At 38.1% G+C, this 17,873-nt stretch overlaps 1 protein-coding gene across 1 annotated transcript; it reads left to right on the top strand.

The window, feature by feature from the left end:
* Nucleotides 1-7: 7 nt before the first annotated feature.
* Nucleotides 8-17,634, top strand: RB195_020552 (uncharacterized protein; the record flags this gene model as incomplete). Its single annotated transcript, XM_013435461.2, has 24 exons — nucleotides 8-16; nucleotides 304-437; nucleotides 3,115-3,217; nucleotides 4,163-4,263; nucleotides 5,135-5,196; nucleotides 7,603-7,676; nucleotides 7,772-7,878; nucleotides 8,460-8,567; nucleotides 8,629-8,753; nucleotides 8,981-9,086; nucleotides 9,613-9,769; nucleotides 10,928-11,000; nucleotides 13,967-14,094; nucleotides 14,380-14,448; nucleotides 14,694-14,876; nucleotides 14,940-15,045; nucleotides 15,130-15,277; nucleotides 15,478-15,622; nucleotides 15,705-15,874; nucleotides 16,064-16,150; nucleotides 16,469-16,569; nucleotides 16,658-16,768; nucleotides 17,093-17,192; nucleotides 17,520-17,634. The coding sequence occupies 24 exons, from the start codon at nucleotides 8-10 to the stop codon at nucleotides 17,632-17,634; spliced, it is 2,622 nt and encodes an 873-aa protein (XP_013290915.2).
* Between the last annotated feature and the right edge of the window lie 239 nt (nucleotides 17,635-17,873).

Below are 17,873 nucleotides of genomic sequence, written 5' to 3'. Positions count from 1 at the left end.
GATCCTAATGGTGGAAGTAAGTTTTCGTTTCCGTTAACTCTGCCCTCTATTCCCTTTATCACACTCGTTGGTGATGTTCGTATGCTGAGACTGAGGGCAATGATTCGAAATTTTTATTGCCAACCAGGGACCAACAGCCCTATCTCATCCGCTCAGCAAGTTATTGAGCATTCCTTTCAAAAACAGGAACTAGGTCACAACGTTTGAGATTTTTCTTTGTTTTTCTGGACGTTCCCACAGCTTCTATTGGAAATTTTACGAAATTAGTTTTTCGATTTCGATTCGATTTTTCTGCATTCACAGGTCATGGTGGATGCAAACCTCGAGGACAGCCCGGTCTCTAACGGGCTCGATTGGGACAAATTGTTCAAAATGGCCGAAGACCTGGATCTTGACGAGGTTACACGTGGCCCAATCGAAAATGCGTTGGTGCACCTGTGAGTCGATTTTGAATAAATTCAAGTAAACAAAGGGTCCAATTAAATAGAAAAAAATTGAAATAAATTAGTAAAATTTTCTACACTGTGGTTAGGAAAATGAATAATTCAGTCCCCGAGGGAAAATAATGGGAGACATACAGAGGAAGAATAATTAGACACGTCAATTTCTGTGCTATTAGTGGAATTTATTTTACTCGAAAATCCCAAAGATGCTTTCATTTTTACGGAAAGACGTATGCTTTTTTCTGCCACCCCGATATTAACAAGATATTATAACAAAGCCAGCTAAGTCAAAATAATTTCGGAGTCATCTATGGGCTCTCCATTTAGGACTTATCCATGGGCAGACTTATGGGATTTTACGGTAGTTAATGTTATCTGAGATTAACTTCTTCGTTTTGGAATTTCCAAAATTTCAATTAATGTTGGTGTATTTTGGGATAAAAATTAGGGAATCACTCATTAATCCAGATCCATTCCAGAGCTGAATGTTCTCGAAAGTATATTTCGTCTTCTTTAGCGTTAGAACACTTTTCTGCACCTAAATAACTTTTTCGAACACCTAAATAACACACCTTTGCGATACAACACGCCCGCAATTCCATTTTTCACTCTTTTTCCACTTTTCTGAATTATTTCTAAGAATGAGAAACTTTCAAAGAGCTACAACGATGGCGAAGAAAATAGAATATCGATATTTGCAGTTTCTGACAACTCACGGTCTCTGGGGTGAATTTCTCACCACTTTTTTCAGTATACTTTTGTTTTTATTTAATCCTTTTCGATTTATCATTTTATCTGTTCCTAGTTTTTTGTCTTTTCAGTTTTATTTTTTCCAACAAAAAAAAGATCAACTATTATGATAGGAAAATTTCAGTAACTAGTAGGTCGGACTGGAAAAACTTTTCCTTATCCAGGGATTTGCCTGGCACCGTAGTCATATGCTTATGAATGCTCGCTAATCAACGTATTGGGGTCGGACCAACATCATCAAGAGTTTATAAATTGTTTACTGTTCAGTGCATGTACGGCTACAATAATTTGCTTAAAATATGAATTTCAATTTTAAAAGAGAATCTGGAGTGATTCAGTGCTTTTGGAAATGCATTTTCTGTTTCCAAAAGTCGCATGAAATAACTCTGGACACTTTCCCCAGTTCTCATCGCTGATTCGATTATGGTTTTTGTTTCCCGCTAGAATTTTTACTTTTATAGCTTTACAGCAGTGATCATTATCGAGAACTGGGTTATTATTCGTATGGATGAGTTTTACAGCATCCATGAAGTAATGAGACGCATGAGATCTCTTTGCCGTAGTTTTAGTGCCTAAATGAGGTAATTATCTGATTTTTCCTCTACTTAACGACAATTAAACTGAACTAAAGAGTTCATTCGATCTAAAACGTCAATATGAAAAAGGATGGAGGATAAAATTGAAAAGCTGGATTCTTTCGCATCTACCTAGACGATCCACTTTGGATCAGCCTGCCTTGAGGCTCCTCAGTAGGAAAGGGTGGCTTATCCAAAAGAAATTTAATAGTAAAAACAGAATCAAATAAATATTAATACTGAAAAATATAAAAATGCAATAAAATAATTGTATATAAAGCTATTCTTCTAACTTCTTCCCTTAATTATTGTACTTCTATTAAATTCAAGCGTTTGCTAGTGTTAACACTGTAAAGATCGTTTGTGAGAGAACAAAAACTCTTCTTAAAGGCATCACCCCACGAATCTGAGGTGGTACGGATTTCAAGTGCAGTATTCATATACGGGATGGGAGACTAGGGAGAGGGGGGTGATTCCGTCCATTTCTTCCTAATTGCCGTAAAAAACGGCCCGGAAGATACGGCTTCATTCGTTTTGGCGCACTATTTTCTACAGGTAGTTTGACTGGAGCGCGCCAGCCTTGTGCGGCGCCGCATCTTGAGGGCCGCTTTTACGGCAATTAGGAAGGAATGGACGGAATCACCCCCTTCTTCATAGTCTCCCATCCCGTATACGAATACTCCACCTGAAATCCGTACCACCTCAGATTCGTGGAATGAAGTTTTTTGTTTTCATTTATTCGTAGAGTGATGCCTTTGAACGTAATTCTCCGGAAAAATGAGCCTGGAAAATGAGCCTTGTACCGTTCTGTATGCCAGGATTACTAATATTTGATGAATTCCTGATATGATTGAAAAGGCTTGCTCGATCAATATATCTATGAAACAGATGGTCAAGTGATTATAATAATCTAAACATGGATAATTGTTTTACGCAGTGGTCATTTATCAAAATATTTTTATTTGTTTTATTAGGATCAGAAGATAATAAAATGGAATTAGAATAAAAATAATGGAAATTTTTCTCATTTTTATTAGAGTTAGCAAACGAAGTAAGCACCAGGCAATGGGCTTTCTTGAGTTTGCTCATCGTTTGAATTCTTTCTGTAGGGTGATGAGGCTTTTGAGTGAAAAAACCACCGACGGCTTGGTATTTTTCAGAGTCTGACGAAGGCAATAACGCCAAAACTTTAGTTTTTGATAAAAAAGAAAAGATCAATACCTATCCTGGTTACAGCCCAAGCAAATCAATATAAATTTCAAACACTATTCTCTGGCATTTATTGAAATTGTAAAATAAGTGTTCCTTTAGAGTCATAACCCCACTAAATTTTATTTTTTTTTCAGCGAAGGAAAAGAAGTCCACAAACTTTCGGCGATACGAAATCTTGGCGAGCTGTTTCAAAGCGAAGGCGAGGACGCGATCCAGAGAGTGCTGCCAGCTGTTCAGGTGACTCTCCCAGATGTTGATATGCATAAATCCTGAAAACATGCACTTCGGACATCCTCCTGTTGATTTTTTACTGATCACATGCGTCTACGTCGCATGCCATGGAATCTAATCATATAAACATGTGTGTTAGAGGAAATTAGAAGTTATTGATTAGGTGAAAATTAGAAAAATATTGATTTTTTGGCCAAGAATCGCACAGTGTTGTCGTTGATCATTTTTCAACTTGGTATCGTACGATTTCTTCCGTATTTCTTTCTAAAAAGGACACAACGATGATGTTGTAGAACCTCTTTTCGCATCAAATTAAGAGTATTTAAAAGAAAATCACAAGGTTTTTTGTTATCGCGCCGCTCCTATACGGTGAAACATAGCGGTGTGGGTGGTTATACTTTTTTGACGCGCGCAAGATTCTCGCGTCAATTAATGATCAACCGTGTGCAGTATCGACGTATCGATCACTATCCATCAATTGCCAACTTAGACTGGTGATGTGATGAGTGATCTCTTGAGACATCCGTGGTTTCTGGGTTTGGACAAAAAACCATAAGAATGACTTAAAAAGTAGTACTAATTGCGCTATTCAAAAATGTGGCTGTAGCCGAAGTAGGTGCGCACTCACCGCGACCGCACGCGTGCGCTTTTTAGGGTTCGCTAATTCTGGCTTTTGACAATTTACATCAATATTATGAGATTGGGAGATTTTGAGATGCAATGGTAAATAACGCGATATTTTTTCGCTTAATTTTTCGCAGTAGTCTGGTGTATTTATAGCTCCACCCATGCCAGAATTTTTTTAAAATTCTTTTTCTTTGCTCCCACTTTGCTGACGTTATTCCTTACAATTCCGGGAAACGATCTAAAAAGATCCAAAGATACATGTGATTCTCTTTTAATTAATTCAAAATAAGGAAATAAGTAAAATTATTGAATAAATTTTTTTAGCGAGCACTACTAGAAGAACGATCAAATCTCGATCTACATTGCGAAGCTGCCATTGTTTTTAAGGGAATCATCCAGAATGACAAGCTGTGCAGTAGATTTCCGTACGTTTTTCTTTTCGTTTCCTTCTAATCGTTATGCTGACCTCTAACCTCGCATTCCCCGTACATCTATGGGACCAATTCCTCACATAAGTAATTTCTAAACTTTTTTTTTTAACCAAAGTACTTTCAACATTAATTTTTAATTAATAACTATAGCCTTAATCTGTTGTATTTTTAGAAAAGAGGAAAAAAGTTAAAAGAGGAGCAAGGAATAAAATAATGTTTTTCAACTACCAAAACGCTTCTGTGCTTATAACCTGTGTCACTAAGGTATTTGAAGATAATTAATGAAATAATTACTGAATAATTAATGAGAATTTTTCAACGGCAGTGGTGAAGTGGATAGTTTTCGTTACAGACCACTGAATTTTGGAAGAGGGGTACTGGAAATCTACTAGAAATAAGATAGATGGATGGTTGCAGAAAATAAAGGAGGGTATATTTTAGGCTCAACAAAAAATCTGTTTGTTAGATTTCTTCTTCATTTTCTGCAATTTTGAAAATCAGTTTTGAAAATGAAACAGGCATACATAGATTATCGCATTTGCACTTTCCCATATTTATTTACAATGGAACAATCCAATTCTTTTTGTTTGTTTTTCAACTCTCTCATTAGGACCCTAGCAGGAAGATTTAGCAAATGAAACTAAGATATTTCTGTTGAAAAAAAAAGAAACTTGCGAGGAAGGGTAATTCAGTATAAGAAAAGAATGTGGGAGAATCAGCGGAGGAAGAGAGAGTTCTATCAGAACCTGTGAACTCATAAAATAAAAGCAGAACACTGAGAGTGTCTAAAGTTAACAACCAATGGATTTTTATCCTTTAATCATCGTTTTTCTTTTTGTTCGAGCATGAATCCACCTTTATTCAGTGGTCTCGTTGATACTATGCTGCAAAATGTTCTGGAAAATGTTACAGGACAACGCGACAATTGTGAGTTTTTTTTATCGGGTATTCAATTTTTCTTCAGAGTCAAGAAAAGCAAAATGTTTTTTTTAGAATGAGTCATGCATTTTCTTTCTGAAAGAAACCTTATATGTCAGCACGAATGCTATGCTCATTCAGAGTTACCCACTCTGGTTGGGTAGATAATTATCCTCAAAGGTGGCATATTACAATATTGACGTAGTACAGAAAAGCGGGAAAACCGTAATCTTCGAGTAGTAGATTGCGGTATCCGGCGTGGTTCCGCTCATCTTTCCTTAGTCGTCGTAAAAAACGCCGTAGAAGGCGTCGTTCTTTCCTACGAGGTACGTTAGAACGCACCACCATTGCGCACGTTCCGCGTCAACGAGCGAGCGGTCAAAGATCGATGAGGTCTCTTCAGCAGCCTACTCAGTTGAAAGCAACGGATATAGTCCTCAGGAGACTAGAACGTGCACATAGAGACGCGTTCTAACGTACCTTGTAGGAACAAAACCCGTTCCCACGTCCTTTTTTACCATGATTAGGAAAGGTTAAGAGGAACCAAATTGGGTTCCGTAACCTACAACCCGAGCTCTACGTTTTCCCAGCGATCTCCTTAGTACGTCAAGTTTTGCGTTTGATAGAAACATATGAAAGCCTTCCTGGAAATCGTAGCGAAACGCAAACGAATTTGTAGAAAGTTGAGGGCGTAGCAGGCTAAAGTTTTATTATTCTGATTGAGTTGCTAGAGACATAAACATGAGAAGTTCTGAGAAGAAAAAACCTTAAAATAGCATAGCAAAAGGATGTGGTCTTCATCCAGGAAGAAGTAGTATAGCGAGATGTTTCCATAGCAAAACTAGACTTTACTAGCAAAACTAAACTTTACCGTTTTCGGTCCTGTTGGTTTCCTGTTACTGTATTAGCGAGAGTTTGCCTGATTGTTGGCGACCGGTGATTTTTCCCGCCCACATATAACATCGCTTAATTTTAGTTGGATTCAATCGCTTTCCGTGTTCATGTGTAGATTGTGTAGGTCATCGTGAATGTCGTGTAATTTGGTTTATTTCCGAGCGTAGTTTCTCTTCTATCAAGCTATAGTAGTGTATTTAGCTGTAGTCGGGTGATAGCGACATGAAGCTCGGTGGAGTCGCGTAAGCGGCTGCGTTCGAAGCGGTGCGGTAGGGCGTAGCGGTCATGATCAAGGTGGGACCCACTGCAACTAGCCGCTTACGCAACCACACCCAGCTTCATGTGACCTTCACCCGACCATATCCGCATAGTTATACATGCTTTCTTAATCCAGATATGATCTACTTCATCTAATATTCGTTGTGAACGTGAATTTCAGTAATAACGAACGGCAACGGTAAATATCGTCTGAAAGTGAGCGTCGAGACACAGGTCCATTATCGTGAGTTCCAGCTACCAATTCAAGAGATGTCGATACGGAATTCATCCATATTCTGCGTTCCTTCAACCTTTCGTGTGATAACGTAACAAATGAACAGCTAACACCGTTGTGTTGTCTTTTGTGTTCTTCTTCCATCTTCTAAAATTTCATTGTCCCAAGGATTTTGAGGCTATACATAGAATTTTCCGTTCCTTAATGCGCAATTGTTGGTAGTGGAAAATTTGTACAACACCTCTTTACAGTTTTGTGGCAGGTAGTACGAGCTGCGCAGGTTTATCGTTGTTTATCAGCACCGTCCGGATTACTGCGATTATAGTGCCCTCATAGGATAATTAGTGATACAGTAAGATCTGGTAGGCGGCAAGCTTACATAAGGTAACTTGAAGGCACCCTATCGCGGTTATAACGTGGTGTAGAATCCACAGCGAAAGCACGGAATTCCGATAATAGATTGGAGAACATGAATACAGCGTGGTTCCGCTCATCCCTCCCCAAACTTCTTTTCTTCAATTTACGTCGTAGGAAAGACGCCGTACTTTCCTACGACGTTTGTTGGGACGCGTCAGCCTTGTACACGTGTCTCATCCAAATGCGAGTAGTCAAAGATCAATAACCGCTTCTCACCAGCCTATTCATATGGTACCAATGAAGAGGCTGCTGAGGAAACCGATACGTGTACAAATAAGCGCGTTCTAATGTGTATCGTAGGAAATAAACTGGTCTCCAGGCCTTTTTTCGCAATGATTAAGTAAAAATGAGCGGAACCACGCTGGAGTCCGTAATCTACTATCCGAACCCTATGCTTTCGCTGTGGGTTCCTCACCTATCCAACAATTCCAAGCAAATCTGTAGAAAAATAACACTAAAAATAAATAATAAATAGAATTTCAATGTTGAGCTACGTAACCTCAAATACCTTGGAACATGGATTTTTAGACGTATTCACCTCCTATACTTTTTAATTATTTGAATATCAACAGGCACAAGGTCATAAACATAGTGAAGATTTGAATTTTCAGTAAGTGCTGCAGCATGGCTAGAAACGCTGGTGGACGTTGCCGAACGAGTGTCTGTCGAGTCCGTGAAACAATATGTGAGTGATACATGGCTCAATTCGTGGAAAAATTTGGAAAAATATCCACCAGAACAACAAAAATCGCTATCCTACTGTGAAAGACCTGTTTTCAGATTGTACCAGTTGTCCAGCAACAAGCCGAACCGGCGCAACGAGTTCAACGTCGAATAATCGCGACCAAGTTGTTACATAAACTTGCGGATATTCTACCATCTAACGAGTAGGTTGATTGATTGAAATTGATTGATTACTATTGAGTGAAATCTTCAAGTATTCACAAAATGGAGCACACCAAAACGATAAGAAATTAGAGAGATTCGCTGACTTAAGACACGTTGATGGGTGATTTCATAATTACAAGAAGCATTTTAATCTACTAATCACAGAGCTTTAAACGCCTATAATCCTTAAATTGCACTGTACTACGGATACTGTAGTTTCGCATGTAAATAAAACATGCAAAACTACAGTGTCCACAGTACAATTCTTCATTAGTCGAAAACAGTGAAAAAAATCAGGAATTGCACACGTCGACCATGTTGACGCGGACTACCGCGACGCGTCTACTGCAATTCACGCCACTACCGTCCCGTGTATGTAATGCTCTTGCTGGAGACCGGGCTTTAGTAAGCAGTCCTCGGTGCATGGAATGGCAACTACTGGGGTCCTTACTGATTTTTGAATCCGGATTTCCTAGAAAGTCTCAGAAAGTCTAAAAACGTTTCTAAATACTTTATTTTCATTTTTAGCGCACTTGTCCGCAAATGCACAAAAACCAATCACATCTTCGTTATATTTTAGAGTACGCAAAGAACTTGGTCCTTGTGCACAAATTCTCTGCCAGGATACCAATTCTAATGTGCGGACATCAATGGCTCAACGATTACCTGTGATCGCTAGAGCGTTAAAGTATGAACATTTCTTGAACGTGGGAAAAATCAATAATTGTGCTCTGATCTTTTTTTTTCAGAAACCCCACGGACGTTGTTTCGCTGTTGTTGCCGTGTTTTGTGCAGTTATATCAGGACGATGACATCACCGTTAAGGAAGCTTGTATGAATAACATAGCGCAATGTATACCACACTTTACCAACGGTAAAGTGACCGCAATTTTTTTAGAATCAAATTTTTCTTTCAATTGTAGATTGTTTAAAAATTTTAGATTTTTTTTAGAATTTTAGAATTTTAAATTTTTAGATTGTTACTACGTATACGCACTTTCATATCATTTTCTAATTTTCTTTGAAATTTTTAACTTTCATTAATTCTTTTAAAAAAATGTCGAAAATTACTTATAAGTCTTTTAAAAGGGCGCATTTCAGAAGCCAAAAAGACTACGGTATTTCCGTTGATTAAAAAATCGACAGAGTATAGCCTTGAGAAGCACGACGACACTTTAATGGTTATTGCGAAGAACTTCGGTGAATGGTGAGCAAGCTAACGATTTCTACTTTAAAATACGATAATAAAATAATAATACGATGATAAAGCAAATACGATAAAATGACCTGACTTGAAGTACAGTAAGACACGAACGGTTGCGTTCAACGCTCGTGTTTTGGTTCCATTTAACCCACCGGTACATATTGATTATTTTAGATTCAATTAAAATTGAATTCACCATTTTAAGCTTTGAAGAAGGCGATTTTTCGAAACGTTAACCTATAAAATCAATAGAAGAACATCGTGTACAGCTCTTAGGAAAAAATCAATAAGAGATCTTTCTTTGGCGAGGTTCATTGGAAGCCGAACATTTTGATTTTAAATTCAATTCTGGTTTTCGTTCCTTCCAAATCCTGACCAGTTTACGCGGTTGCGCAAAGGTCTCATAGCGCCGAAATCGAATGCAATTTGCGCCATCTTGCACCAAAATCAGGACATTTCGACCCGTTTATACTTCAAGGGCTATAGTTTAAGCGACAAATGAATGCAACAGTTTAGTTGAGAATTTCAGGTGTTTTGTACTGAAAGAGGTTCTGGATAAGTTGGATCTATGTTGGGTACTGAACACGTACTGTAAAATTGGTCAAATTGCACAAGCTGAAGGGGAGAACACCACACAACAAATGATGTTCACCATGTGTCGAAGAATGTCTGCATTTAACCTACCGGTAAGTATCGATTTTTTCCCCTGAAGTTCAGTTTTTTTGTCTTTCGATCTTCCCCAAACATGATTAGGTGAGTGGGACAAGTAGGACATACAGATGTTGATGTACAGTGCAAAGCTGACATGTTCACGGTTTATACTTTTGCGCAATGCGATGAGAAAATTCGCGTGTCGCTGTCGCCACGTGTCTGCAACACGTCTAAAATTCCTCGAGAATTTTCTCATAACAGTGCAAAGTTCCATTGCGGCCTGTTTGGATCAGGTGGATCTCCTACAGATAATTGCGCTGCGGAACGTTAACTTCAACTCCGTTCTTTGATCCAAATTTTGGTATCTATACTAGGTGAAAATTATTTGTAATTGTGCCGCAGGGAGGAAAAACACAGTTGGAAAATACAGTTCCATGATAATGTCGAAGAAACAACTGAAAACTTAAGAAATAAAAAAAGGAAGCGAAAAAAAAAAAACTTCAAAAAACAACATGGTGCATAGTCGGGTCAAAGACGGTTGGTCTCCCTGTGGTTCCATTGTCGAGTGTCTGCGGCTCGTTCGTTGCGGGACGCTCACTTGGCGCGGTAACCTTGCGGGGATCACGCGCTTTCGATCGACAGCTATAAACCAAGAGAAAAAATCTTAAGAGGACTTGAGTTTTATTTTGTTGATTACTTCTAAATGAGTATTGCCCATGTTCGACTGTCTTTGAATCTCGGCATATTGAAATGTAGTTTCTAATCGATTTTTTGTTTAATTTGTTTAATAAAGGTGATCAATACCAATCTTGGCTGCAGTTCAAGAAAATCAATTAAAAACTACTTCTACATGGTTTGTCGACATTTTCGCCCTTCACTACCAAAGATCCAATGTTTTCGATGCTGAGAACAAATAATATTCCCATAACGTTATAAATCATTCGATAGAGAATTTTTCACCCTACAAGAAGGTCTCATCATGACTTATTGATTTTATTGATTCTCCATTTTAACTGCTTAAAATGAAAAGAGATGAGCAAAATAACATCAAAATAACGCCGAAAACATGTTTCGAACATGTTTCTAACATGTTAAACCAACCGTTTACTGACACGAAAAAGAAGTCCCATATACGTGTTCGAACGCGTTACTTCTCATTGATTGCCGCATATTTTGAATTGCGTCATTTTCAGTGTATGGTGGAAATGTTCCCGAAATCGTTCGATCGTCTTCTACCATTTGTCGAATCGTTCGCAACCGATGCAGGTACGATGATGATAATATTGATTTTTATTAGTTATCTCATTCTCCTCACTTACCAGACAAGTCTGGTACTAATCTCCAGAGCGGGTGTGGTGTAGCGGTTAGAGGTTCCGCTTCCTGCACGATCGATCGGAGGTTCGAATCCGCCCTAGTGCTCACCAAGCCTTTCATCCCTCCGGGGTCGATAAATTGGTACCAGATAGCAGTGGCGCTTTCTTTATTTCTCGACCCTCTAACTTACTTTTTTCTCTTAGTAACTCTAACTTGTATGTCATAGATCCTCTAAGACTAATGCTTAGGCCTTAGGGCCCAATTGATTTAATTATTTACTTAGGGAAATAAGGGCGTCACAGAGTGCCCCTCCACTCCCCTTAACTACATTTTACCCGCGTGCTGTACCTAGAACGGTCAAGGAGTGGCGAGGAAAGAGGAGGAAAGTAGTATGGGATATCCATAGCATCCAAGACCTTGAACCATTCCCAGACTTTTGATAAGGACGAGGTTGTCGAAACGTTAGGTCACAAATAACTATTATTATTATTATATTACAATATGTTATACTTTTCATCAAATCCTCCTTGGGAAAACAAGAAAACGTTGACTTTTATTGATTAACTGTATGGACGCATGCAATAATTTTACTTTGAACGGCAGCAAACTGGTATTGGAATTACTTATTTAAGTTAGCACATTATTCAACGTCAGTTTCTGTCTGAAAAAAAGTTCTGTAATTCAAAGAGAAAACGTCTATAAAATTCAAAGGACTTAAATTCATACGATGTTCATAAATTTAGCACTTAATACTTAACGTTTCGAACATAACATTTCCACTTCTCTTGAAGACGTGCCCCAATCGATTGAGCAACCGAAACATGGAAGTTATTACCGAAAATATAGTAAAAAATTGAAAGCTGGTAGAATCATTCACCTTGACGATGTTTAATTTCCCAAACAAACGTCTTCCGGACCTATCTGGGCTTTAATTGTTGCTGCATCTCAATTAGAGCATCACAGCTTATGTAATAGAAGCTGAAACCAGTGAAAAAAATCCCTCTAAAATTTGTGAATTTGATTTTAAAGGAGCATACGAGAAAAATGCTAAAAACTACAGGAGAAAAATATGAAAATCCAATATTTATTTGGTGCACCTGCACAGTTGACTTCATGAGTTGAGTGTTGAGCTTCAGCTGAATCACTAATGTTCTAATCGATTAGTATAGTAGATTAGATTAGTATAGTATCGATTACTATCAAGAAAAACCACATATAACGCATTGCGCAGTTAGTAGTACCAACTCCAAGAATTAAGATCTTTTAACTAGACCACCTTTAAGAAAAAATTGAAGAAGTAATACATCTGGTAGCTGCCATCATTAAAAATTTGCTATTGCTGGCAGCTGTGTATGCGCTAGACTCCCTTTGTCAGGAGTTTTCCAAGTAGGATCTTAACCTTAGCATTGATTGAGCATCGTCGTAATAAGCAAATAAATGAAATAGCAATCGTAAAAATAAGCAGTGAGCAACAATAGGAAGCAGCAAATAATAAGTATCTAAATAAAACAATAATAGTATTGCTTTTGTCAGCAAAAAGAGGCAAATTCGTGAAAGAACGATTTTATCGGATGAGCCATAGAATGCTCAATTTCTCAAAAATAAACCAAAAACACTCAAATAAATGAAACCTTATCTCAAAAAACATCTCCACACACCATAATTCCCGAGAATTTTGTAGAAATAACTGGATACATTGTCATAAGATCCAAAGATGAGTAGTGGATGAAAAAAGGTGATTTCTGGACTCGCCCACAGCAATACCGTCATAGGATGTGCTGTTTTTGTCGTAATCACACCATTTCTGGGAGTTCGATTCTGTTTTTGCACCCACTGGGAACGGTTACGCACTTTTCTTTAATGTATGCAGTATAAATCACTTTTTTGTATTTGTGCTGCATCCATAATTTATGTATAATTTATCATAATGAATAAAAGAGGTTTAGTAGATGTGAAGGTTCGGCTAGGATATAATTCCATCCCGTAAGGGTTTGCCCGCAGATACAACCGCACGCGGCAGATATGTGTTTATATCCGTCCCAACACTGTTTATCGCCTATCCGAAGAGAAAACACTCAAATCTTTGAACAAGGGACTGCTGCATCGATTGTTCACCTATGAATCAACCAAATCTTACTGGATTGTATTGCCGGAAAAAAGAGGATTAGACAGCTCCATTTCCACTTTTCTGTCCGGTTTCTCAGGGGGAAATGTAGTGTATTTCGTCTTGTGGAGTGTGCCAAGTACATGACGGACGTTCCTACTGGATACCATGAACGATAGGTTTTGGGTTCTAATATTGTTGTTGGTGACGGTAACTTCACTTTTGATAGGTATTGATCGCCGCCTGGAAGATAGCGGCGATTGTCCTGACTACCACGCCCATAATCAATTCCTATCAAAAAGGAAGCCGCTATTGCCAACTTTGATAGACAGCATTAGAGATATAATAGGGTCAAAACGACATGAAGCACGGTGCAGTTGCGTAAGCGGTGCGGCGGAGCGTAGCGGTCGGAATCTAGGAGGGACCCTCGCTGACACCATTCCTTGCTTTATTTTGCGATGGTCCCACTTCGATTACAACCGTTGTCTCCACCGCACCGCTTCGAGAGCCACATCTAAATTAATAATGTAAATATGTCTCCGATTTAAAGTTTTCCTCTTCACGATATGTTTAAGAGCTCCATGTCTAAGTAATCCCTCTATTTATCAAATCTCCTTGTCGGGGTTCCAATGTCCTTCCAACTGAGTGAACTATAGTCACTCATGGTCTCAACATAGTAAAGCGTTTATATTCATCATTTTAAAGCCATTGTAATTCCGTAAATGTTATCTACAATATGGTGGATGTTGCAGCGTTTTCTATAAGCTATAAATATCAAGAACCATTTTTGAAATATCCTAACCTTTAAATTTAGATGATGAAGTTCGGCTGTCACTGGCAGCATCTTATCACGAGATTCTCACACAGCATTCAACGAAGCCCGAACTTTTGCAGCCGTTCATTGACTTACTCCGTGGTGGATCGGCAGAGGTTGTGGCGAAGGTAATTTATCTTTTTTTTCGTTCAACCTTTGTTTTCTGCAAATCAGTTAGGACGACCTGACTTTTCGTGCATTTGCGTAAGCGACAACGGCAGCGGCTCGCGTTCAGATCCAGGCAAGTTCCTATCTGATGTGGGGTTGAGCAAGGATTCAACCGCACAAATTCGAATGAAAGTACCTATGCAATTGCACAAGTCAGGTCATTTTAATGGAAATGTATTTCTTTGTATAAGTACAGTTTCGCTTCCACTTTTCTTAAAATAGAAGTATATGTCTCAATATTGCAGTTGACCTTCAATATGGATAAAATTTTGCCGATTCTTTATAAGTGTGCATCCACATCTCACGGAAATATTGTGAGTTTTCTTTAAAAGTATATAAATTGGTTTATAGGTAATATATGCGTGACAAAACCTTTGAGAAAAACAGAAACAAAACTGAATCTTGCTAGTGTTCTGTTATACTGTTTTTTTTTAAACCCACTGAGAATCAAGTCATCAGCTTAGTGGTTGTAGTAATAAATTGTGAATTTTGGTGCGTTCATAACTTTTTTTCTTAAGATATTGTCGGTGTGTCTAACAAGGAGGGGTTTTTGTTACAGAAAGTTACAACAGTACAACTAGATCGCATATTGATCGGATGCAACCAAGTTCTACGTGGAACAGGTTCATGGAGAAGTCATGCAGCCTTACTGGAAAATATGAGTGTTTTGAAAAGCTGTTTATCGCACGCTCAGTTAGCAGACACGTTCATACCTATGTTGCAAAGGGAAGTCTTGCAAGCGGTAAGTCACTATAAAATTATTGTTCAGTTTTCTTTTCATTGATTAAAATTCTTCTCGATTTAGCGTGCTATTCCTTGCCGAGTGGCGGCTGTGAGTACATTGCTGCAATTTATGAGGGAACAACCTGAGAAAAAGAAGAGAGAGGAGACTATCGACTTTTTCAGAATAGGTAGAAATCAATTCTTTTTTTTTTGTCAAATTTTATCTAAAAGTATTGGCCTGTACCATAGTTCCAAAATAAAAAACATTTTAGAAGTAGCTGGACATTCAAGCTGCTATCGGCGAATGGTTTATCTGGATGTTGTAATGAATGTGCTAAAATTATTCAGTCGAAAATTTTTCATACAATATTTCCTGGATAAATTGCTAGCACTTGTCCAAGACAAAGTTTCTAACGTTAGGTATGTTGTTTAGATTGGCATTCTCTTTCATGTTTGTATTCTTTTACTTCAACTTGATTCGGAAGCCCCTACTCCATTTTTTTGTGGATCATATTTGTTGCAAAACTTCCTGTGACTTTGTCGAATAGACGTAAAAGTTGTAGTTCCGATCTCTTCTCTTTGAAATACGTCAGTGTTTCTAAATAAGTCCTTTTCTTCAGAATAAAGGCAATTCGATTACTACCTCTGGTTAAAAAGCATCTCATTCTTCCTGATGACGATGGTGTACTTCTATCATTGGAAAAGGCTGTACGAGAGGCACTAAGTGCGGAAAAAGACTCCAGAAATCGACAGTTCCTGCAAACGGTCAGTTGTACTTCTATGTCTAGCGTAGACCTTTCAATGACTGTGTTTCTGTGTGTCCGTTTGCGCAGCTCAATCCTTCTAGGCCGCTTGTGAGCTGTCTAGAACAGAGACGAGGGCGAAAGGTGATAAAGAGGATGCAGCTCGCGAAAAGGAAGAAGAGCGGTTGTGGAATGAGAATAAGGTTAAAGAGAAGCAAACAACGAAACCGTCATCCAGCCCAAGGAATGTAAAGAAAGAACTCTCCGTACCGAAGTAGGTTGTTTTCACAGTATACATCTCCCGATTATTTTTCAATTGTGGGCGGACCCTTAGAAGGACAAAATTCTCCAGTCCTTGCATTTCAGAATTTTTAACGGTCAACATATTGCGATTCATATCGGGCAAAGCATTTATGTTGGTCCTGCACCTGGTTTTCACAAATATTATAAATATCAATATTAGGTCGCCAGAATCTCGATCTAAATCACCATGGAGAACTCAACGTCGAGCCGTCGCAGTTGTTCGTCCACAACCTGTTGTGGTTATGAGGTAATGAGATTTTTCATATATATATATATATATATATATATATATATATATATATATATATATATATAAAAAAATATATATATTCATATTCATATTCATTTTCTTCTGCTTTTACTCATTTTCTTACTTTACTGTCTTATGACCGTGGCAATACAGTCAAAAGATATTTGTAATTCGACTTTTATAGTACTGACTTAACAACCAGCATCAGTTTTTCCCCGAGATTTTTCTGTTCCAGTGATCTGAGAGCTGCATTTAAGATAGTATTGCATCAATAATTTCGTAGTTTCCCATCTTTAATGTAATAATAATTTACAGGTCGGCCAGCCCCGTGCCAAAGCCTAACGATGGTGGTAGACCAAGCCGTCTGCCATTGAGTACAGCCGCGAGGGAAAAAGAGAAGGAGACGTTGAAAAGAGGTATTTTCTCATTTTTTGAAATCTACTTACCCAAGGAGTTGGTTTATTTCTTAAATTTAATAGAAATGTGGTTACATTCAAATTCTAGCTGCTACCGAGTCTGCATTGCCGCGTCCACCATCACGTACTCCATCTTCATCTTCACGAAATACCATGAGTACCTCTACTTCATCACTGGAAACATCGTCTCCGTCGCCTTGTAAGAGTCCTTTTAGTTCCTCAACATTTTATTGTGAGTTCTTGAACTTTTCTTTGCATTTGTGAATTTATGTTAGACTTTTTGCGTTTATGTAGCGTTGAGAAAACGCTTCATTTATTTCTTTCACTTTTTTTTTCAAAACTATTCCTTTTTTGACAAGCTGAATGGGTGCAAACTTGTTGTTTGCCTGAACACATGAAGTTTTCGTGTGTGCCTTGAGATGCAAGTTTAATAAAACGAGTTTGGGAACTTTTCGGTTTATTATTTTCTTGAGATGCAAGTTTAATAAAACGAGTTTGGGAACTTTTCGGTTATTATTTTCAGCGACAAATGGTCCATCTGGCCTCCGCAGATCTGCTACTACCACCACAGGATTCGGTACATCTTCGTCTTCCTCTTCTTCATACTCGCTTATGCATTCAAGGTAAGTGTTCTTATAAGTAAATAACGTTGATATTGTGTTGAAAATGTAAAAATTATAAGCTCTTTGGATTCTCAAGTATGCCAGCTCATCTGAATCCGTGTTTACTGCTTCACAAACAATACTTGGCTTGTACTTTATGTGAAGGGTTCGAAATTCATCAGAAAAAAAAGTTTTTGGAGAATATAAGACCATTTTTCTCTGGAAAAGTTGTAATTTCGATAATTCTTTAAAAATCACTCACCTCAATCGCAACCAAATGTTAGTAATTGCATCATACTACTGCGTTTTTAAAATTTCAATTAACAGCTGATCACATTACTGTTTAAGATCCACGTCGAACCTACGTCGACCATCCTATTCTCTTTCGCGAGTTTCTAGCCATAGTACCTTAGAGAGGAAGCCCGCACATCTATCCATGAAAGTGCGAGCATTGGATGCTTGAGCTTACTTTTACTCGTTTTGTTTTGTTTTTTTTTTCAAACTGATCCTCCGTTGCTTCCTCTCTCTCACACAGGGTTCTTCAAATGCTCAGTGCAGTGTTTTGCTCATAAGCTTAGTTAATTTTGGCTGGACATATGCGCCGGTCATTATTTTCATCCTCAAAATCATAAGATTCAATTGTTGTTGAGAAGTTTGTCGTCAGATTTTTGGAGGTATGTGTGTACTTCTTAGTTGAATAGC

Source organism: Necator americanus, chromosome II, assembly GCF_031761385.1.
Source record: "Necator americanus strain Aroian chromosome II, whole genome shotgun sequence".
Classification (NCBI taxonomy): Eukaryota; Metazoa; Nematoda; class Chromadorea; order Rhabditida; family Ancylostomatidae; genus Necator; species Necator americanus.
This window is presented reverse-complemented; position numbering and strand designations above follow the sequence as displayed.